Here is a 23,181-nt window from a genome sequence, read left to right as displayed (position 1 = left end):
GTCCAATGCCAGTAGGGTAACAACTGTCCCAGTTTACCCAGATTATCTCGGGATGCAGGACTTCAATGCTCAAACCTGGGAAATTCCAGGCAAATGGGGATGAGTTGGCCTCAGCAGCAGAGACCTGTCTCCATGGAGACAGAAGGCAGATTAGTGATGGCCAGGGGCTGGAGGAGGAGGGAGCAGGGAAGATTGGGGGTTGATGGCTAAGGAGGTGGGCTTTCTTTGCTGGGTGACGAAAATATTCTGAAATTGTGGTGATGGTTGCACAACGGTGACTGTATTAAAAATCATTGAATTGTACGTGTTAAATGGGTATATTTTATGGTACGTGAAGGTACCTCAATTAAGCTGTTATTTTAAAACCCTCATGCCTGAGCCAATCAGCACACAGCACCGTCATGGTCATACGATTGGGTGTCACGTGACCTCAGCATGGCTGGAAATGCCGGGACACAGACTCTCTCTCCCTCTAGGCTTGGCACTGAGAGGATATGAAGATTGGAACCACTAAAATCACAGGACGATCAGGAGCTGCTGGGATCACGGCAAGGACCCCTTGAGGTGCAACAGATCCAAAGGAATTCTGGATCCAGCTGTGCCTGATCTCCTTCGACTGTTCAGTTATGGGAGCTAATAAGCTTCCCTTTTGTCATAAGCTACTTTGGATGGGGTGGGGGGGTGTTTCTTGGCTGCTGGTGGAAGATGAAGAATAACAGCTTGGAAGATCTGACATCCAGAGCCTGTAATCTCAACCTCTACATTATACTGGACAATGGTCACCCCCAACATCATTGTAAAGGGCTGTACATCCACGAGTTTTGTGGATATACCATCCTCTATGTAGCCATTCTCCAATGGACAGGTATCTAGTGGCTTGTACTTTTTGCTAGTGGTGAAAATCTTACGCAGAAAGCTTTACCACCACCCCAAATTTGAATTATTTCCTTAGAACAGGGATTGGGATAAGACATTAAATCAACTCTGCAATAACGGCTCCCTATGAATCATGCCTCTCTTTATACACCCCTGAGGGATCCCCTCCTATACTGATGCTGGGCTTGGCCACTGGACTCACGCTGGTGCACAGTTTTCCTTGTTTCTTTTGACAACGCTCTGCAGGACATATAAAAACAGGCCGAGGGTCAGATTTGGTCCACAGATGATAGTTTGCAGATTTCAGTTCTAAATCACCATCAAAGCTGAATATTTGGACATCAAGAGATGTGGTCCCAGGAAGGATCAACAGAGAGAGGTCCATCTGTCCTCTCTGGCTTGCGGAAGCCAAGCTCTGCCCACCTGGTTACAGGATGACTCTCCCTCAAAGTTCCAAGAAGTCGGACAGTTTTGCTGCAATTTCTGTTAGGGGTGGGCAAACTAGGGCCCGCAGGCTGAATCCGGTCCACTGCTTGATTTTGTAAATAAAGTTTTATTAGCACACAACTACTCCCATTCATTGTTGTATTGTCTGTGTCTGCTTTGGAGCTCTAACAGCAGAGTTGAGCAGTTGATCCAAGACTGTATGGTTCCCAAAGCTGAAAATATTAACTCCCTGGCCCTTTATAGAAAATGACCTCTGATCCACCTAATCACCCTTAATTACCGACGTCAGGCACCAGAGCCCAAGGATCTGGGTTTGAGTGTTGGGTGTATGACCTTGAGAAAGTCTCTTCAGCTCCTCAAATTTCCATTCTCTCAGCCATAAATGGAGACACTAGCAGATTTTCCCTTAGAGGGTCATTGTGAGGTATAAATGGATCATTGCAAAGGGCTCAACTGATGGCAGGGTACACCCTCCGGGTCAAACTCAGGTAGGTAACTTGACATCTGCCTGAAGTCACCCAGTAAAGGGGAGAAATATCCTTAATCAGGTCCACGCCCCAGCAGTGCCTCTCTTGACAGGTGTAGACCCCAAGCCCTTTCTGGGGATAGAGACCTGCCCCACAGTGGTTACAGGCTTAAGAGTAGGGACCAGCGAATCCCAGCCTGCTTGCTGCCTGTTTTTGCAAATAAAGTTTTATTGGGACACAACCATACCCCTTCATTTACGTATTGTCTACACGGCAGCTTACACAATGCAAAGGCAGAGTTGAGTATTTGCATCAGACACCATCTCACCACAAAGCCAAACGTGTTTCCTATCTGGCCCTTTACAGAAAAGAATTGCCGACCCCTGGATTAGAACATCAGAGAGTCTTGGGTTTGAATCCTGACTCTATTCTTATAAACCTGGGATGCCTCATGTTTAAATTCTGGATGCTGCAGTCAGTACCAAGCTCATCTGGGTTATTCTGAGTGTGTATTGCACTTCATTGGTCCCGAGAGACATATTATTTTCACATTTTGACATTTCTGACCCATCTCCCTGGAAAGTCACATATCAAGGCTTTGAGTCCTCATGACAAAGCACCTAATGAGAGAAGCACTAGAGCCAGCATTTAAGAAGAAGAAGGAGGTACATCCCCAGGCGTCAAGGATCTTACCTCTTCACCGTATCGTCGGTAACTCACTTCGTACAGCACGATCAGACCGTTGGGTTCCTTGGGCTCCTGCCACATCAAGTGAACGACGTTGTTCTCGAAGATTTCGTGGGTCACGGGGCCAACAATATCATCTGCCTTGGCTGTAAGGGGCAGTGGTTAGAGGCAGGGACCCGCTCCCTGGATCAAATCCCACCTCCACCACTTAGCAGCTGAGTGACCTTAAACTGGGTACGTAACTTTCTTGTGTGCCATTTCCCATATTGGAGAATGGACATATAGAGCTCGTCTCATGGGATTCTCTACATATTTATGTCTGTCTGTCTATCAATCGATTGATCTATGTCACATCCTGTTGAAATGGAGCAGGGGCCCTATGGTCTGTGTCCCCCATGTCCTCCGCCTGCCTTTCGTCTCTGGAAAAACTGTAGCCAAAGAATAAGTTTAATCAGAGAAGGGAGAAAATGCAGAAACAAAGGAAAACAGTCAAAGGAGACCAAATAATAATAATTTAGTCATTAAGCAAAGTCAGGTACCTTGAGTTCCTTCTCAAGGGCTATAGATAATATTCTGAGCCCTATCTTGTGAGCTGTCTTATAGATACTGAAACCCTCGCCAGGTGGACACGTTAACTACATGATGACCAGACTGTACCCATGACATAAGCCGCCACAATTCCAAGAATTGGCCTCAAAGTAATGGAAACAAACCAACCCTGGAACTAAAGACTAACCATACTTAAAACAATCAAGATGACGCTGGTCAGACCACTGATGACCAATTTCAAGATGACTGTCAGAGCTGACTGTGCTGTTTCTGCATGTAGCCCCCTCCCTCCGTCTAGAAAAGCTCTTGCCTACTGACTGTCGTTGGGAGGGAGTTGGCCTTTGGACAAGTGTCTGCCCTCCCCTCACCCCCTAGTTGCCACCATCCAAAATAAAGCAAATTTTCCTTTCCACCAACCTTGCCCCTTTATTGGCTTTTGAGCAGGAAGCAGCCGGACCCCACTTTCAGTTACACTGTTGGTTCTGTTTCTCTGGAGAACCCTAATACACTGTATAAGTATTCCTTAATTTTACTTTATTTTTCTTATGGCCCGTGTGTACTTTCTAAAGTTTATATAATGGCTATGATGACTCATATAATTACAAAATAATATAGGTTAACATGGATGGACCTTGAGGGCATTATGTTAAGTGAAAAAAGCCAGACAGAGAAAGACTCATAGTGTATGATCTAACTTATATGTGGATGATAAAAAAGCTGAACTCATAGAAACAGAGAGTAGAATGGTGGTTCCCAGGGGCGGGGGGGGGTGGTGAGGGAAACGGGGGGATGTTGGTCAAAGGGTACAAACTTCCACTGATAAGCTGAATAAGTTCTGAGGATCTAATGTACAGCATGGTGGTTATAGTTAACAATATTCTGTTGTATACTTGAAAGCTGCTAAGAGAGTAGATCTTAAATGTTCTCACCACAGAAAAGAAATGGTACTTATGTGCCCTGACGGAGATGTTAGCTAACGCTACGGCGAGAATGCTTTTGCAATATGTAAGTGTAGCAAACCGACACATTGTACGCCTTAACTTTACACAATGTTATACATCAAGTACATCTCAATAAAGCTGGGGGAAAATGAAAAATGATGGAGGCGAATAAGTTAAAATCACGTATACGCTGCCTAGAGGGTGGAAGGCTTTTCCTTGGTCAGCCTGGGGCTCTTGGCCCCACGATGTGAGCTGACCCACCTTCGGGCATGGTCCTGGCACTGACATAGGCAGCCACGCTGCACCTCTCCTCGGGGGAATCCTGGTTGCAAGCCTGCAGCTCAATGCGATAGCCAGTAAAGTGACGCAGGCCAGAGATGACCAGAGACTCCTTGTTCACCACTTTCTCGAATGGTCTGTGCTCCTCTGAGCTCGTAGGTGCGCTGGTTGAGGACGTATTGGGGAATCCCGGAATGGTGGGCACGGCCGCTGTCACATTCCCCACATCACCAAGGGCCCTGCGTTTCCTCGACGGCCTGTCACGACAGTAGGACACACCCGGTCAGGCAATCACCATCTTTTAAAAAACGTTGCCGGAGAATAAAAGGCTTAAACCAAAGACTGCGGTGCAGTGAGATTCCAGGGGGAGTGTGGATTACAGTGTTAATTTCCAGGAATTACAACCCAGAGCAGTTTTCAGGATGCCCTCATAGGCATCATGTCAGGCAGGTGCACCCCAAGAGGGGAGTAGGGGGGGAAAGGGCTCCAGGACCATCCGTAGGAGACACACCAATATTCCCCTCAACATGCTTGATTTCAGATTCTCATTTTGCAGGTTAATAGCCCAGCCAGGGTCAGTGTTAAAAATAGGATGCCGAAAGCGTGTAAGAGTCTAGCTTTTCAGGAAGCCCTGCAAGTGGTCCAAGCTACTTGACAACATCACCAGTTTCATCAGGAGAAATGCTTCTGGTCCTATGACCCTTTAGGACACCTGCATAATCTAAGTGATTATACTTCAGTTCTTGGGAAAAGAATCTTATCACTCAGGTTGCTAACGGTAACTCAAAAAATGTCTGCGATTGGCACATTTTCCCCCTTAAAAAGATAGATGAAGAAAAATGTTAATAGCCTAAAAAATATATAAATCCAAAAAAACGGTATCAAGAAAGTTTGAATTTACTCATTATTCTGCTGGCCACTGTGTCCTTTGGGCAATTTTTTTATTATGTGTGGGTATGATGGGGACCAAGCTAGTTTTATAATCCACTTTGCTCACTTGTATTAGAAGCATTCTCAAATATTTCCCTGAAAACATAGTGTTTGAAGTAGGACAGAATTTACATTTTTTCTTTTTCAATGTAAAGGTTCTCCCTCCTCGTTATGAAAGTACCACGTGCTCATTGCAGAAAACCTGGAAAACTGTATACTATTCCATTTCATACGTGAGCCATAATTTACTTAGTCATCTTATTTTTTAATGTAAGCATATTCTTAATTTTTTGTTATTATAGATATTAATTTGATCATCATCTGATTGTCTTATTAGTTCCTAGAAGTAGATTCTGAGAAGAGCAATCACTAGGTTATGCCTCTTTGCACGTATGGCTAAACTTCTATCCTCCAGACCCTTTGTACTGACTGTGGTCTCACCAGTAACGCATGAAACTACACATCAGGATAATCTTGGCAACGTTGAGGGTTAAAAGGAATTTTTGTTTTGTTTTGATTTTTCTTTTTCAGATTTTCAACCTCAGGAAAGAAATTTTTTAAGCATTACTCTACTGCTTTATTTGCACCTCTGTGTCCTGCTGAATGTAAAGTCTTCTGTCCTTCATTGATTCTTTTGTGTTTCACTAAGGATTTGTCCACCCTTTGCCCATCCTTTCTATGAAGTTCTAGGGCCTTCCTCATTCCTATTCCTGAGCTGTTCATTCACAAAGGACATTAATCCTTTATCGATTCACCCTGGTTTGCTGTGTACCAGTGAGTTTTCTTGAAATGATTTGAAAGAATCTTTCACATTTATCTACGTAAGTTTATATCTCAGCAATTTAAATAATTTTTTTTCCTTTACAGCTAATTTTAGATGGGATTACTAAGGTTTTAGGGCAATCATGAAAGGGACCTTTCCCCTGATTTATGTTTTAATTGTTGCTAGTATATCTACTGCATTTTTGTTTCTTTCTATTGTACCTACTTTCCCAAACTCTCATTCTAAGAGTCTCAGGGTTGATTTTCTTAGGTTTTCAAGGAACATACTTGAAAAAGGGTCAGCAAACTTTTCCCATACGTGCTAGATAGTAAATATTTAGGGTTTTGCGGGACACGTGATTTTTGTCACAACTATTCAACTTCCAGTGGCTTTCAAGCCATGGCAGCTTGAAAACAGCCCCTGACACAATGTAGACAAATGGGCGTGGCTACATTCCGATAAAACTCATTGACAAAAACAGGTAGTCTGCTTACCCTTGCACTAGAATACCTGAAAATATCAATGATTTTATTTCCCACAATCCATTCCTTACAATTCTAATTTCTGTATTACTGCATTGGCTAGATACCCAGAGAAATGTTCCTTAGTAATGATGAGATTGGCTTCCTTCCAAAGCTAACAGGAATAGTTTTAAGAAAGATGTTAGCTCAGCTGTTGGTTTCATCTAGGTAATATTTATCTTGTTGCAGAAGTTTTCTATTCCTAGTTTTATAAAAGGCCTCTCCCCCTCCCTTTCTCTAAATTAATAATTTTTAATAAATGTTATTGAATGAAATTATTGTGATTTTCCTCACTGGACCTCTTAATGAATTAGATTCTATTAGCAGAATGCCTGATCTTGAACCATCCTTGCATTGTGAGATAAATGATATTGCCAGCACAGTGTTTTATTTAGGACATGTGGATCTAAAATCCCATATTAGCTGGTTCTGGGTTTTCTTTCAACATAGCATCTTTGTCAGGTTCTGCTAAGGGGTTCTATGTTAGTTTTATCAAATGAACTGGGAAGATTTTCCATAGATTTCTATGCTCTGGAAAAGTTTCTGTATTACAGAAAATAGTTGCTCTTTGAGAGTGTGAAAGAACTCAACTAGAAAACTCTCCAAGCCTGAGGTCTTGTTTTTTTTTTTTTTTTGAAGAAATTAATTGACACTTTTTTTTAAAGTCTTTTCCCAACGTTATTAGGATATCTTTCTGCTGCTTCTTGCATTAGCTTGGACAAGTTAAAATTTCTCAACTCTCTGAAAGTTTCAAATCTAATAGCTCATGATTATCCATAGACTGCAACATAGTAAAATCTTTGTCAGACTTCAGTTTTACATCACCTTCTTCTAGTTATTTGTGGGTATCTCCCTTTGATTACATTTACCACAAGTTAAGCTATATTGATTTTCCCCTCCCTTCCTATATATCTTACATTTTAAAGCTTTTTCTTAATTTAAGTCTACTAATTTGCAACAAAGTCCAGCTTTGGCAATATTCTACAAGTGAAGGTATGTGATGTTCACGTCTCCGTTATTTTCCAAACGGTTTTTAATGAAAGTTTCCATTTCGACTTTCACCCAACAGAAGTCTAAGTGATCCACTTTTAAGCACCAGGAAGTAGAGTTTTCTGGTCAATCATTTGAAGTTTACCTTTAGTTTTTATTGCGCTGTAGTCAGAAATCAAACCCTACTTTGGGAGGACTCACTAAGATTTTCTTTGTGGTCTTTTTGTGTGAAAAGACCAATGACATTCTTGAATGGAAACCAAAGCTATTAAACCAAAGATGCACGCATATTAGCAAGGTTCAGAACATTTCTGTGCGAGCACAGATGGGTCTTCCAAATAGGACAGAGACACTGGGGCCTCGTGAATAACCACTGAGAAGTTGATATCTGAACAAAGGGAAACATAAATGGCCTCAAACAGGCTAACTATGCATACACCAGAAGGATTATGCCCAAAAAGACCACGTGGTCATGAAAGACACCCCCATGACAAAGCATCAACTGACTTCTCTCTCTCCCTACATACACAGCACTTTATTATCCCACAGTCTCACAGTAGACCAGTGGTTCCCAACCAGGAGTGACTCTGCTCATGGTCCTACCACCAAGGGGACATTTGGCCTGTCTGGAGACAGCTTTGGTCGTCACTATTTGGGGTATGGTGTGACACTGGCTTCAAAGCGGTAGAGACCAAGGATACAGCGCATGATTCTACAATACACGGGGCAGTCCCCACAACTGAGAACGATCTGGCCCCAAATGTCAAAAGGTCTGACATTGATAAACTCTCGTCTGGATCAAGGCCTCAAATTTCTAGACCTTTCTTTACTACAGGTTATATTCCTAATGACCACTAGAGGGCAGATCGGGACCGCACACGGCCTAAAAATAAATAAATAAACCCTCTGCTGGAAGAATAAAGTCCCTCCGCATGGCCCCTACCCTGTCTTTCCAGTCTCTCCTGTTCTTCCCAAGAGTCCAGGATTCTTTCCACCGACTTGCCTTTCCCCAAGTTCCCTCTGCCTGTACTCTCCTCCAGGACACGCCCCCTGCTTAATTCTTTTTTTCTTTTCTTTTCTTTTCTTTCTTTCTTTTTTTTTTAATATTGAAGCATAGTTGATTCTTTAAGACACACGTCAAAGGCGAGCACCCTTGACTAGCCTCAGTGGCATTGAGGGACTCGGCACACCTGTGCTCACTCACACCTGTCATCCCGCCCTTGTCACCCCCAATAAAAATGTTCCGCTCCCGGATCAGCCTTCCCCACTACCTGCCGCTAACTCTGGGCACCGGGCACAGTTCTGCAGCTAGATAAATAAATGTGTAGTTAGTAAATGCATGGAGGAAAAGATGGGCGGCACCTAGGAGGTGCCCAGAAAGTACGTCCTCGATTCTATGTTTTAGTAAGAGTGTGTTAGTTAGGATTTTTCCCCCCACATTCACGCCCAGATCCCATTTCAGGGTGAAGGCACTTAACGTGTGAATTTGTGAAGCGCCTGGTCGCGGCAGAGCAGAGCGGTGCATGCGTCAAACCACAGAAGCCCCCTGGGGTCTCAAAGGGGCACAACATGCTTCCTGACCCGTTGGCCCACTGGCCCCGCGCTGTGTAGCCACCACGGGCCACGCCTACGTCCCACAGGTGAGTCGTACCTAGTGTCCTCGGCAACAGGGCCTGAAGAGGATTTTCTGTGAAAACAAAACCAGCCGCTTTGAGGACAGCCCTGGACCATGGACCACTTGTTCCCATCACTTGAACCACACCTTCCCCAGCAGATGCGGAGAACACAGCCAGGGGCTGGGGGGCAGGGGGGAAGCAGAGAAAACACCTCGCAGAGACCTGGTCATCTGGGATTCCCGTGGGATGTCAAACTTAACACCACTTTTAAACCTCACAACTGACTCAGCCATTATCCTAAAGTTTGGCAGTGTTTTAACAGGTAAAACAGTAACTACCTCCAGGCCTGGGCTGTGTCATTTAGTGGTCTTTTGGACTCAGGGTCAGATAAGAATGCAAGAAAGAGAAAAGAAGAAATGTTATATATTGATGGTTCTGGGGAAACCTCTCCCAGGAGCATTGCTGGGCCTTTGAAGAGACGCATTTTAGAATCTTGTTTTATCCTGATGTAAATGTGGGGGTGGGGGGGTGTCGATATACTTTGGAAATGGCCAATTGTATTGGACATTTCTGAGTAGCCTTCTGGTGAAGTCCATGGCGGGAGGGGGAGATCAAGTGTGGAGAGGGAGGGGCAGCTGAAAGCCCTCAGCACACATTTGATTAAAAACCTGGGCAGGGCTTCCCTGGTGGCGCAGTGGTTGGGAGTCCGCCTGCCGATGCAGGGGGCGCGGGTTCGTGCCCCAGTCCGGGAGGGTCCCACATGCCGCGGAGCGGCTGGGCCTGTGAGCCATGGCCGCTGAGCCTGCGCGTCCGGAGCCTGTGCTCCGCGGCCGGAGAGCGGCCCGCGTACCACAAACAAACAAACAAACAAAAAACCCTGGGCAGAGTCATTCATAAGCAAAAAACAAACAAAACCACAGGCTTTGGACCCCTAAAAAGGAGATGGCAAGTGCTTCAGTGGGTTACTGTAAAAATTCATGAACTCATAAGATGCAGTGCTACTGCCATCTAGTGGGTGGAGGCCAGGGACGCTGCTCAACATCCTACAACGCACAGGATGGTCCCACCCCAGAGAATGATCTGACTCCAAATGTCAATAGCGCCAAGGCTGAGAATCCCCATATCACTCATATAATCTCACAATCCTAAAAAGCAGGAACTACTTTTCTCTCCACTCCTCAGATGAATAAACTGAGGAACCGAGAGAGGTAAACTAACCCGCGACCCACGGAAATTTGCATTCTACCTAAGTGTCTCTGCTTGCAGGAAAGGTAAAGCAGTATGAAAAAAACAGAATCATTTTTAAGGCAAGCCCTCTCTGTAGATCAGATGTACATCAGCAAGCAAGCCCCTTCACTCACTAAAGGAAAAATATTTAAATAGGAGAAGCTCCGGAGTTTTTAAGAGGTCATGGAAAGTTCTGGAAGGGTAAGAAGGTGACATAGATTTTAAAAAGAGAATGCACTGAGCTTGAGACTCCTCCACAAATCAAGCATGGGGCCAGGCAGGCACTTCTCGGTCATCTAATCTAATAATTGAATCTATCGGTTATTGATTATTATCTATAATCATCTATTAGATAATAATCAATTGTTGGGAATCTAATGGAGATCGTTTCAGAACTCAGAATGAGGCCAGAGGCTGGGGTAAAGAGTTCATGAGACATCAGAAAGAAATGTCTTCAGGGACTTCCCTGGCAGTCCAGTGGTAAAGAATCCGCTTTACAATGCAGGGGACACGGGTTCGATCCCTAGTCAGGGAACTAATCCCACATGCCGTGGCACAACGAAGCCCGTGAGCCACAACTACTGAGCTCACGCGCCTCAACTAGAGATCCCGCTTGCCACAAACTACAGAGCCCACGTGCTCTGGACCCTGTGCACCATAACTGCAGAGCCCACACGCCCTGGAGCCCGCATGCTACAACTACAGAGAAGCCCACATGCCTCAACAAAGATCCCATGTGCTGCAACTAAGACCCAGCGCAGCCAAAAATAAATGAAAGAGAGCAAAGGTTGAGTTTTTTAAAAACACCCCCCCACACACACCTTTTTTGGCGATTATTCACTCTTCCTGGTACGGTAGTTGTTGAAATCGCAAGATCTCTCCCTCCCCCCAGGGAAGTGGCTCAGCGTGGACTCTGCCCACTCTCTGCGTCTGCACTTCATCTTGTTCCGTAAATAAGGACCCCAGACCCCAAGCCAATGACAAATGCTGACCTGGGGATGAAAACGACATTGTGCAGGTAATCTTCGAATGTTTTCCTGAATGAGGACTCCTCCAACTCCTTGAGGATCTGAGAGTCGGTCTTCGGACAGGAACAGCATTCACCGGCAGACTCTTCGTACTCACTCTGATTGTGTTTCTGGGACCCCTCAGACTCGAACGGTGGAGACCAGGTCCGGGAGGGCAGCTTCAACCCTGGAGAAAGCCAGAGCGGGGCTCAAGTTCCACCCCACTACACACATACATACACGCAGAGCAAAGGGGGCCTTCTCAGAGCTGCTGGGCACAGGGGACAGAGCTCGGGGCCAGGGTCTTTGTTCAAGGTCTACTGGGAAAAATAAGATCTCTCACTGGAGGGTCCTGACAACTGAGAAGGCACCTGTGGATGTGCAGCAGGAAACTGGCAGACACCACAACCCCATAGGGCTAGATGCTGAAGGTGACGAGGTATGTCCCTGCCCTCACAGAACCTACATTCCAGTGGACGAGGTACGTGGGGGTGGGAGGAATACACAATAAACTAATAAATACATATGCCATGGGTCCGATGGTGGGGTGACAGGACAGAGGGTGTCTGGGGGGGGGGAATGTCTCTGAGAAAGTGACCACTAAGCAGTCCCCAAGGAAGTAAAAGAATGAGCCATGCACATATCTTGGTGTAAAGCAATTCAGACAGCAAAGAGTGAGTGCAAAGGCCCTGAGGTAGGAATTTCCTTGGCATGTCAGAAGACGCCAAGGACCCAGTGTAGCTGGAAGGGGATAAGGGAGAGAATGATGGGAGATGGCATTAGAAAAGGACTGGGGACCAAGTCACAGTTGAATGAATGAATCATCAATCAACCAGGTAACTATAAAGGGATAAGAGGACAGAGCAGAATTCCAATGGAATTCTAAGGGGTCAGACTTACAGACCCAGTGTTTATACTGAGCAACCAAACTTTGCAGCACAAATGAAAGAATCTACAATCCGTTCAGGAAAACGGAAGTCAGAGCAGAGCAGTGGTTCTCACCAGGGCAGGGGTGATTCAGCACTGCCCCCCACTCCCCTCTGCAGGACAACGGGCTTGGTCTGGTGACATTTTGGTGTTCACCAGGGATGCCGCTCAACATCTTACCTGACACAAGACAGCCCCCACCTCAAAGAATTATCTGGCCCCCAATGTCAACAGTGATGGATGAAAGACATGAAATTGGGGGAAGAACTTTTTCCAAGAAGCACAGAAAAGAGAATTTTTTAAAAAGGGAAAAAAGAACAACTGCTCAAGGTCATGCTCTTAAAAATACCACACTGTTTTTGTAAGTACCACAGCTGGTGTGTCTTGACCCCTGAGGTCCAGTCCCGGGGATGCCCGCTGCCTGTCACTTCTGGTACAACCTGGAGGAGGTAGGTTACTCCTTAAGGGCAAAAAGCATGCCCCTGACCCTGGGTGCCTACTCGTGTCTATTGCGCAAGGGAAATTCCATCTCTTCCTCTCCCTTTCAGTGGCTCTGCTAGACAATGAGTTCAAAGTATCTTCCTGTGAGTGGTGAGTACCCACTCGGAAGCTTTGCAAAATCCTTAAAAAATACTTCTTCTTAACGTTTATTAATAGACATGGAATCACCTGTGTGGGTTAGCTGTTAGAGGGGCTATTGATGGCATTATGGATTTAAAAAAAAAAAAAACCTTCAGATTTCCTTAGTAAAAGGTTGGGGTGGGGTCCTGATCTTTTTCTGGGGAGGAAGGGACTTTTGATCAGGCATGGACATAGCTCCTGACACCTGTCACCCCTTCTGCATGACACTTGGTGCCCCACGGATTTTCTGTGACTATATAGTGAGGTATATAGGACAGTCAAATGCATAGAGACAAAGTAGAAAGGCGGGCACCAGGGGATGGGGGAGGGGGTGGGGAGTCAGTGTTTAATGGGGACAAAGTTTGCAGTTTGGGAAAACAAGAAAGTTCTGGAGATGGACGCTGGGGACGGTTGCACAAGAGTGTGAATGTATTTAATGCCGCTGAACTGTATACTTAAAAGTAGTTCAAATGGTAAATTTTATGTTATATATATTCCACAATAAAAAGCCATATAGTTGATAAGACTGTACTGTATAAATGAAATAAACAATTCGATATCAGAGGAGAAGCTAAAAGTTCTCACCAAAGAAAGAGATAAATATGTCAGGTGATAGATGTATTAATTAACTCGATGGGAAGAATCCTTTCAAAATCTGTATGTATATAAAATCATCACAATTTACACTTTAAATATCTTGCCATTTACTTATCAAGTACACCTCAATAAAGCTGGAAAAAAAACCACTTGTGATACTAAAGGAAGCTACTACTGGGCACGGTTAGTAAATTATTGATCTTGTGTGTGTTAGAAAGCTTATTAATTTGTGTGTGTATTTGGGTTTTTTAATTGTGGCAAAATATACTTGACAAAAAAGTTACCACCCTAATCATTTTTAAGTGCACAGCTCAGTGGCATTAAGTACATTCACATTATTGTGCAACCATCCCCACTCTCCCTTTCCAGAACTTTCTCATCTTCCCAAACTGAAACTCTGTCCCCATGAAACACTCACTCCCCAGCCCCTCCCCCAGCCCCTGGCACCCACCATCCGGCTTCCTGTCTCTGTGGATTTGACTCCTCTAGGGACCTCCTAAGAGTTGCATCATACGATATCCATCCTTGGTAAGTTTATTTTTTAATTACATAAACTTTGGCATCATTACAAATAAAACCATGTCAAATTGTCATATGGTAATGAGAGATTCAGACTTCCAGAAAAAAAGTTGTTGCTCTAAAAAAGAAAGAAAGAAAGAGAAAAAGAAAACATGGCCTATCCTGATGCTGCTGGCAGTTCTAGCTGGCGGTTTCGGTTACTCACATGCAGGGCCGACAGCTGACAGCTGAGCCTATGACTTTGCTTGCTCTCAAGTTATATAAAGCATCCAAGGAGATAAATCACGTTTGCAACCCTCTGCTCAGGCGGGGGATGAGGTCACAGGCATACATATAGCACATGATCTTAGAGCTGGGACAGCGTCCAGAGATTATCTGGCCTCCCGCCCCTTCTCCCCAAAAGGAGGCAGCCAGTGACAAGCTCAGTGACTTGCCCAAAGCCCTACAGCAGGTCAGAGGAGACCTCAGGCTCCCGACCTCAGCCACGTCTCATCAGCGGCCCCAAGGTCTGAGGATACCAGTAACTCAAAACATCTAAAGAAAAATAAATACAGGCCAACCAATCAACAACAACAAGACAACTAAGGGATAAATCAGGAGCTTGGGATGAACAAACACACACTATTGTATATAAGATAGATACCAACAAGGACCTACTGTATAGCGCACTGTACCCGGTATCCTGTGATAACCTATATGAGAAAAGAATCTGAAAAAGAATGAATCTAGGTATATGTATAACTTAATCCCTTTGCTGTACACCTGAAACTAACACAACATTGTAAATCTACTATACTCCAATAAAATTTTAAAAAAATAAAAAAGAGTCTAGGAAAAAAAAAAAAAAAGAGTCTAGGGATTGGGGGAAAATACTTTATATAGACTCAAACAAAACAAAGCAACTAACGAAAAAACAAGACTTCTGTTTCTCCAGTTTGATGGGCTTTTTTAAAACCCCTTTTAAAATAATCTTAAACTAATTTATACACACTAGCTTGAGGCTTCAAATATTTTTCCCTTTTCCTGCAGATGGATGGAAGCCCATTAAGTAAATGAGATTAAAGACTGGAAAAAAATGTGTCATTAGTATAAATTTTGAATGGAAAGCCCAGGAGGGAAGAGATGATCACTCTTTGCTTTCTCTGGTCCTTACAACTTAAGGGTCTAAAATTAGGGGCGAAAATTCTTCCCTGACTTTGCCAATCACCACTCCACACATCGGCTGTGTTTCTAGCTTCGGAGGGAAGTCTTGCGTGGGTTAACACAGCTACACCCCTACCAGGGGAGGTGGATAAGGAAGGGAAGGAGGAGAAAATTCCAGAGGGAAATGATGCCAAGACATGGGGAGTGTCTGTTTTTGACAGGAGTCTTCAGAGCGTGTCCTCACGCTGTGATGTTTAGAAATGCGAACAGGCAGGCAGACCTCCTCCTCTTATTGTGTTTTTCTTACAAATCGAAAGTTTGTGGCAACCCTGCGTTGAACAAGTCTATTAGTGCCATTTTCCCAACAGCGTTTGCTCACTTCGTATGTCTGTGTCACGCTTTGGTAATTCTCACAATATTTCAAACTTCTTCATTTTTATTATATTTGTAATGGTGATCTGGGATCAGTGGTCTTGGATGTTACTATTGTAATTGGGCAATTTTTTTTTAGCAATAAAGTATTCTTTAATTAAGGTATGTGCATTGTTTGGGTTGTTATTTTTTTTAGTCTCGATTTCTTCTTTGTTAAATTTTTATTGAAATAGAGTTGATTTACAATGTTGTGTTAGTTTCAGGTGTACAGCAAACTGATTCAGTATTTTCTTTTCAGATTCTTTTCCATTATAGGTTATTACAAGATACTGAGTATAGTTCCCTGTGCTATACACTAGGTCCTTGTTGGTTACGTTACCTATTTTATATACAGCAGTATGTATATTTTTAATCATTTTTTAATTGGTGTATAATTGCTTTACAATGTTGTGTTAGCTTCCGCTGTACAATGAAGTGAATCAGCTCTATGTATATCTATATCCCCTCCCTCTTGGACCTCTCTCCCACCCTCCCCGCCATCCCACCCACCTAGGTCATCACAGGGCATGAGCTTCCTATGAGCTTCCTATCCTTCACAGCATGTTCCCACTAGCTATCTATTTAATGCATGGTAGTGTGTATATGTCAATCTTAATCTCCCAATTCATCCCACTCTCCGCTTCCCCTCTGTGTCCGCATGTCTGCTCTCTACGTCTACATCTCTATTCCTGCCCTGCAGATAGGTTCATCTGTATCATTTTTCTAGATTCCACATATAGGCCAGAAAGAGAAATACAGTAATATGTATATTTTAAGTATATTTTTTCTTAAACATAATGCTATCGCACACTTACAGTATAGTGCGGACATAACTTTTATAGGCACTGGAAACCAAAAAATTCACGTGACTCAATTTATTGCAATATTCACCTCCTTGCGGGAGTCTGGAACCGAACCCGCAGTATCTCTGAGGTCTGCCTGTATGTGTGTTTTCGTCAGAGATCAAATGGAGTGTGTGTACCCATATGCACATGCTGGGAAGTGGAAGGGGAGAGATGCTTCCCCAAAAGGAGAACAAAGTGGATCAGATGTTATACACACTACTATGTATAAAATAGATAACAAGAACCTACTGTATAGCACAGGGAACTCTACTCAACATTTTGTAATAGCCTATAAGGGAAAAGAATCTGAAAAAGAATATATATGTATAACAGAATCACTGCATTATACACCTGAAACTAACACAACAGTTTAAATCAACTATATTTCAATTTAAAAAAAAAAATTGAAAAAAAACCCGGCCCCTCCCCCGCCTCTGCCTGCACTCACCTTTGAGGCAATAATCTAATTCATACAGTTCACCGTCTTCCTCCTGTCTCTCCCAGAATACCAAGTAGTGTGTGATGTTGCCATTGGGGTCAGAGGGAGGCTTCCACTTCAGAATAATCTGAGACGAAGAATTAGACACCGAGATGGGATCCAGGGGGACAGAAGGATCTGCCAAGGAGAAAGAAGACAGGTCCACTGTGAGGAGGAGGAGGAGGGTGCAAGCCATCGGGTGGGCATGAGGGGGAAAACCCAAGTTCGAGAAATCATGAGGATGTTCTCTGCAGTGTTACTTAACATCAGAGAAAACTGGCAACATGTGGAATGCTTGCCCAGTGAAAGCATGGGTTACAAAATTACAATCCATGGGTACCACAGACTATGTAGATTTCACATTCCACCATTTTTGCAACAAACATTTACGGCAGCAGTCCCCCACCTTTTTGACACCAGGGATCAGTTTCGTTGGAGACAATTTTTCCACGGACTAGAGACGGGGATGGTTTCGGGATGATTCAAGCACATTACATTTATTGCGCACTTTATTTCTATTATCATTACATTGTAATATATAATGAAATAATTATACAACTCACCAGAATGCAGAAACAGTGGGAGCCCTGAGCTTGTTCTCCTGCAACTAGATGGTCCCATCTGGGGGTGATGGGAGACAGTGACACCCGACATGTGTTGCTTATGTCCAGTCTACTCTGTAAGATGCAGCTTAAGTGTCACTTGCCACTTACTGATAGAGTTTTGATAGAAGTCTGCAAGCAGTTGATTTATTATGGCCTCTGTGCGGTCAGACCTCTCTGCTAATGATAATCTGTATTTGCAGCCGCTCCCCAGCTCTAGCATCACTGCCTCAGCTCCACCTCAGATCATGAGGCATTAGATTCTCATAAGGAGCGTGCAACCCAGATCCCCGAGTGCACAGTTCAGAGTAGGGCTCATGCTCCTATGAGAATCTAATGCCACCGCTGACCTGGCAGGAGGCGGAGCTCAGGTGGTAATGCGAGGGATGGGGAGCGGCTGTAAATACAGATGAAGCTTTGCTCGCTCGCCGCTCACCTCCTGCTGTGCGGCCTGGTTCCTAACAGGCGGCAGACTGGTACCGGTCTGCGGCCCAGAGGTCGGGGACCCCTGATTTACAGAGCTCCAACGACGTGCCGAGCTTTCTCTGTTCTGGGCACTGAAAAGGCGCTGGGGAAAAGGAGCATCGTGGGAATAGACAAAGCCACATCTTCTAGATAACATTAGCCCCAATTGAACCCAGTCCTGGGGCAAATTTCGGCAGTGGGATACCATTCAATCTTATCCCTGAGCTGGCAGCCCATCTAACATTCCCCCCAAAAGCACCACCTTTGGGCTCCACAAAAGCCTCCCCTCAAGAACGGAGGTGGCTGAGGGAGTCGGTGAGGGGTGGGAGTGGGGGGCTCAAGGCAGAGGACACAGTGTGTACAAAAGCCTGGAAGCTGGAAGTTTCCAGAAACTATAAGTCCTGCTGGAGGTATTGCTGGAGGATACAGGATGAGAGGGCGGTAGTCAATAAAGTTGGGGCTGGTTCATAAAGTTTGGACTCGATCCTACGGGACAGGATTTCTCAACTACTGACTTGCGGGGGCTAGATAATGCTTTGCCGGGGGGGGGGCGCTGTCCTGTGCATATGATACGTTGAGCGCATCCCAGGTCCCCAACCCCGCCTCCGCAGTCATGCCAACCAAAAATATCTCCAGGTATCACCAAATGTCTCCTATCCCAGTGGTTGGAGAGGGCTTATGATTTATGAAAATACAGCTAAATTGCTATGAAATACTCGTCAAAAAATGGAGATGGGGGAAAAGGCATAGTGATGAAACAAAAACGGCAAAATATTGATCATTGTTGAAGCTGAGAGATGGTTACAAGGTGGCGGTGGGGGTAATCTTTTTTTTTTTTTTTTCCTACTTTTGTAAATATTTGAAAATTTTCCATAATGGGAAGAAGAAATGTATGTTCCCCTCTGATGTCTTGTTGCTACTGCCTCATCTTCTGAAATGATAAACCTCAGTGCCCGGCTCTTTTAGAAGCCAATAACCATGCAAGAAAAAAAAAAAAGGCATTTCATATGACATCACCAGGTCAGCCTGTTAAACGCAAGACGTCTGATTCACGCACAAATTCATATCCACAAGAAATGCTTACTAGTGGCATCTGTCTGGACATAGATGATGTCGCTCTTGGCCCCGTATGTGCGGCGTTCATCAGAAAAAGTGACCAAGGTCTTGACAAAGATGGCGTACTGGGTCCAGGGCTTGAGACCACGCATTAGCCACCCGGGGTGGTTCTGTGACTTGGGGTCGTTGGACCTCATAGGCGGGTCAATATCTACCACGGTCCAGCTGTTGGAGCCACATGCATCCTGCCCATCAAACTCCGTCACGTTCTGATAAGGGCTTTCAAGACGAAATAGGAAAAGGTGATTACCATTTCTCAACTATAGCTCTAAAGACCAAAGAGATGTGGCCGGGCGAAGTTACCTCCTATAGGCTTGCACCCTGTTCACCAGCCATCTTCTACCACAAGGAAAAAAGACACAGGAATAGTCAAAGAGAAAGGGACCGCTTCCCTTATGCCTCAGTTTCCCAACAACAATAATAACAATGATCAGGATGATGATACTAACTACCAGAGTTATTGATAAGATTACACAAGAGGATGTGTGTTGACTTCGCCACACACAACCTGACACATAGTAAATTTTGAGGGATGGGGACTTCCCTCGTGGTCCAGTGGTTAAGGATCCTCCTTCCAATGCAGAGGACACGGGTTCAATCCCTGGTTGGGGAACTAAGACCCCACATGCCGCGGGGCAACTAAGCCCACGCACTCTACAGCCTGTGGGCCACAACTAGGGAGCCTGGGCACCGCAACTAGAGAGAATCCCACGTGCCACAACTAAGACCCTATGGAGGCAAATAAATAAATAAGTAAATAAATATTTAAAAAAATATTGAGGGATGGAACAATTATTCCTATTAACACAATCACCACTTCTATCGTCTTCCTTTAAAATTTCAGCACAGTCCTATACTCAAAACGACTAGGTGTTATTGAAAGGCGACAGAATTTCAGCGTGAGATGATGAATAAACTGTGGAGAGGGATGGTGATGATGGTCACACAATGTCATGAATGTACTTAATGCCACTGAGCGGTACACTTAAATGTCATTAAGACGGTCAATTTCATGTATGTTTTACCACAATGCTTCAAATGTTGGAAAAAATACAAAATAGATAAAAAATAAACTTTAAGGCACCTACTAAGTAGACTAAGTGACTTTTTGTGGAGGATGTCTGGTGAGATGTACATATAAGAAGCAAAATGGAATATTGCCCAATCTGGACCTCCAAAAGAAACCTGCCTGCTTCAGTTTCTGGCTTTTGACAATAGGGAATGTTATTGACGTCATACACCATCAACTGGTGAGATCTATGATATTTATTCCACAAGTAAGGAGATAGAAAGGAACCTCAGAGGGGAGCCTCTGAGAACATATGCAACAAACACACCTCTTTATCCTTCTACTTACGCCTCTTTGTAGAAGAGCATGAATCCCAGGAGGTCTCGGAAGTCGGGGGGCCAATACGGCTCCCATTTCAGCAAGATCTTGTCATAAGATGTCCGAATGTAAGAAAATTTAAGTAATTCATTTTCACCTAGAAAGGTTAAAAAAAAACAAAACCAGTATCAGAATTAAATAATTTATTTCAACCCAAAGCAGATGATCCCATATTTTCAAGAGTATCCACGAGAAGGAAGATGGCAACATGCTGTTCCTCTGAGAGGTCTTATTTCCACATGCCTCTCCTGTGTTCAGAGTCAAGAACAGGTCATGCAAGTTGGCCCTGACCGCAAGTCAGGTACTTGGCCAGATGTGCTCAACCAAAGAACCACGGTCGGCGCCAATAGAAGGACAAGTGGCTAATCGCTACTGGAAAAAGGGACTTTCAAGAATAGCATTGATTCTGACACAATTCTGTCTTGCGTGTGAATTTTCATGCCCGACGTGTCAGAACACGTAACTCCAGTGCAAATGGACACATGCCAAGTGGGTTTAGGGAGCGTGCAGACCATCATACCTTGGAGTGTCAAGTCCTTGGAAGGACAATGCCTTGGACAGAGTAATTCCCTCTGCCTAGATTGCAAGCCCTCCCTTAAGCTCTACCCCTTAAGTTCCAACCTTGCTCTCTCCCTCCCCTGAATTCTCACAGCTTCTGCCATAAGGAACCAACTTCGCATGAGGGCATTACGGAAGCCTTGGCACCTCAATGCTTCAAGAGAAAACCTGTCAGAGGAGGGCAGTCAGCTGACAGTCTCCAGCTGTAGCAACTGTAGAGCCTGCTGTAGCATTCGAGCCAAGGCCATATGTAAGATAAGTGACATTCATTCATTCATTCATTCAATGTTTATGTGGCATCTTCCAGTATCAGGCACTGTGTTTAATATTTGGCAAAGAGATAACATGTATACATTCTTCCTCAGTATTTCAGAGAGCCTATCACACACATAGTTGTTTTAGTTCATTGGGGGGAAGTGACACTCCCCCGGGGGCCAGTGTGGTGTGGGAGGGGGAAGGCAGCCACGTTATCTGGTCCGTGGAAGGACAAGGGCATCACCACTTACAGGACGCCTGGTCCCCATTGGTCTTCAGGGCAATGTCGTTTCTCTCCTGGCGCCCCTTGGTTCCTGAAACTTCCTCCATCTTGTGAATTTCTGACAAGCAGAGTTTGGGATTATAGTGGAAGAAGAGTTTCCCCTGAGTGATGGTGAGGTTGTGTTTGCTCCAGTCCCACAGCTGCCTTAGGTTCTGGTTGTCCAAGGCATAGAAAGAGTAGTTCCTATGGAAACACACACATGCCTAATCATTCATCAGCTTGTCGTCTCCAACTCCAAGATGGCGGGGCCATGGCTGGAGTTGATCTTGTTCAGTGCTCCGTCCCCAGTCCTAACCACTTGCTTGACACATACTCATTACATGTTGAAAGGAGGGTTAGATGGACACGGGAAGTTGAGGAAGTCTTCAGGGCCAGGAAGGTATGTGAGATCAGTCTTGTGGGGGAGGAGGGTAAGACTGTGATGGATTGAGATATGGGTTTTGAAAAGGGGAAAGACTGAAGACACAGAGGCACGTGAACTGGGCCCAGGGAAGAGCAAAATAGCCTGTTCTGGCCAACAGGTGACAGGCAAGACCAAAGAGATGCCATGGGCCAAACCCTCTAGTATACTGCATGCCAGACCGAGACCAAGAATATGTGACCTTCCTTGGTAGGCAGAGGGGGACCACTGAAGGTTTTATAACAACTCAGTAACCCAATTAGACCTGTGCCTTAGAACTAGGAGTGGGCCACCAGTACATAATGAATGGGAAAAGGGCAGCACCTAGATCTGTGTTATCCAACACTGAAACCACCAGCCACATCTGGCTATTAAGTACCTGAAATTTGGCCATTCTGAACTGTACCAGAAGTAAAAAACCACAGATTTCAATGACTTTGCATTAGAAAAAAAAAGGATATAAAAGATCTTCTTTATAATTTTTTGTATTGAGTCCATGTCAAAATAACAGCTTCAATGTAATGGGTTCAGTAAAATACATTATTAAAATTCATTTCACCTATGTCTTTTAAAGTGTTTTAAATGTGGCTACTAGAACATTTAAAGTCTCATATGTGACCTGTATTATATTTCTGTTGGATGGCCCTGGTAGTTCTAGAACCAGCAAGAAAGTCATTGGAACGATCCAAATGAAAGGTGTGAGCTTCGGCAAAAAGATAGTTTTATGGCGAAATGATATTCCACTGTATATATATATATGTACACGTACACACACACACACACACACACACACACATATACACCACATTTCCTTTATCCATGCAACCATCAGTGGACACTTAAGTTGTTTTCATGTCTCGGCAAAAAAACCTACGTTTCTCTACAATAACTCACAAACTTCCTAATGAGCCCACAGATACAGCAGCAGGCCCACATACCCGATTTCCAAGGTCTCCCCTCGAATAAGACGTAACTTCCGGAAGAAGGAAAGTGACACGAGGGCATATGATCGGCGGATTTTCAGATACCCTGAAATTTCTTCAATGAGTCCAAGGTTGGCCTCTAGCTCAGCTGCCAGGTTGTCTAAGGAAAGGAGAGAATGAATATCCAGTGGGCTTCTACCAAAATATTTTAACCTTTCCAGAATTCCCCATAGTGAAGAGTTAACCTACAGGCTGAAAATGATTTTCACAAGCGCTGCTCAAAATACATCTACAAGGCAGAGAAGTTATGACAGAGATTGTCCTGCCTGCAAATCTGAATATATTTATTAT

At 44.3% G+C, this 23,181-nt stretch overlaps 1 protein-coding gene across 6 annotated transcripts in view; it reads right to left on the bottom strand.

The window, feature by feature from the left end:
- The window catches only part of INSR (insulin receptor), a 129,884-nt gene that overhangs the window by 21,832 nt on the left and 84,871 nt on the right, over positions 1-23,181 (bottom strand). For 3 of the 6 annotated variants that reach the window (XM_060145384.1, XM_060145385.1, XM_060145389.1), the window contains exons 5-13: positions 22,846-22,990; positions 21,476-21,690; positions 20,382-20,508; positions 18,993-19,243; positions 16,812-16,979; positions 11,286-11,487; positions 9,102-9,137; positions 4,229-4,503; positions 2,484-2,623 (exon numbers count right to left, since the gene is read on the bottom strand). In XM_060145384.1, coding sequence (XP_060001367.1) covers positions 2,484-2,623; positions 4,229-4,503; positions 9,102-9,137; positions 11,286-11,487; positions 16,812-16,979; positions 18,993-19,243; positions 20,382-20,508; positions 21,476-21,690; positions 22,846-22,990 — 1,559 coding nt within the window. The remainder of the gene's footprint in view (positions 1-2,483; positions 2,624-4,228; positions 4,504-9,101; positions 9,138-11,285; positions 11,488-16,811; positions 16,980-18,992; positions 19,244-20,381; positions 20,509-21,475; positions 21,691-22,845; positions 22,991-23,181) is intronic. The other 3 variants (XM_060145386.1, XM_060145387.1, XM_060145390.1) reach the window with 2 other exon arrangements.

This window comes from Lagenorhynchus albirostris, chromosome 3 (assembly GCF_949774975.1).
Source record: "Lagenorhynchus albirostris chromosome 3, mLagAlb1.1, whole genome shotgun sequence".
NCBI lineage: Eukaryota > Metazoa > Chordata > Mammalia > Artiodactyla > Delphinidae > Lagenorhynchus > Lagenorhynchus albirostris.
This window is presented reverse-complemented; position numbering and strand designations above follow the sequence as displayed.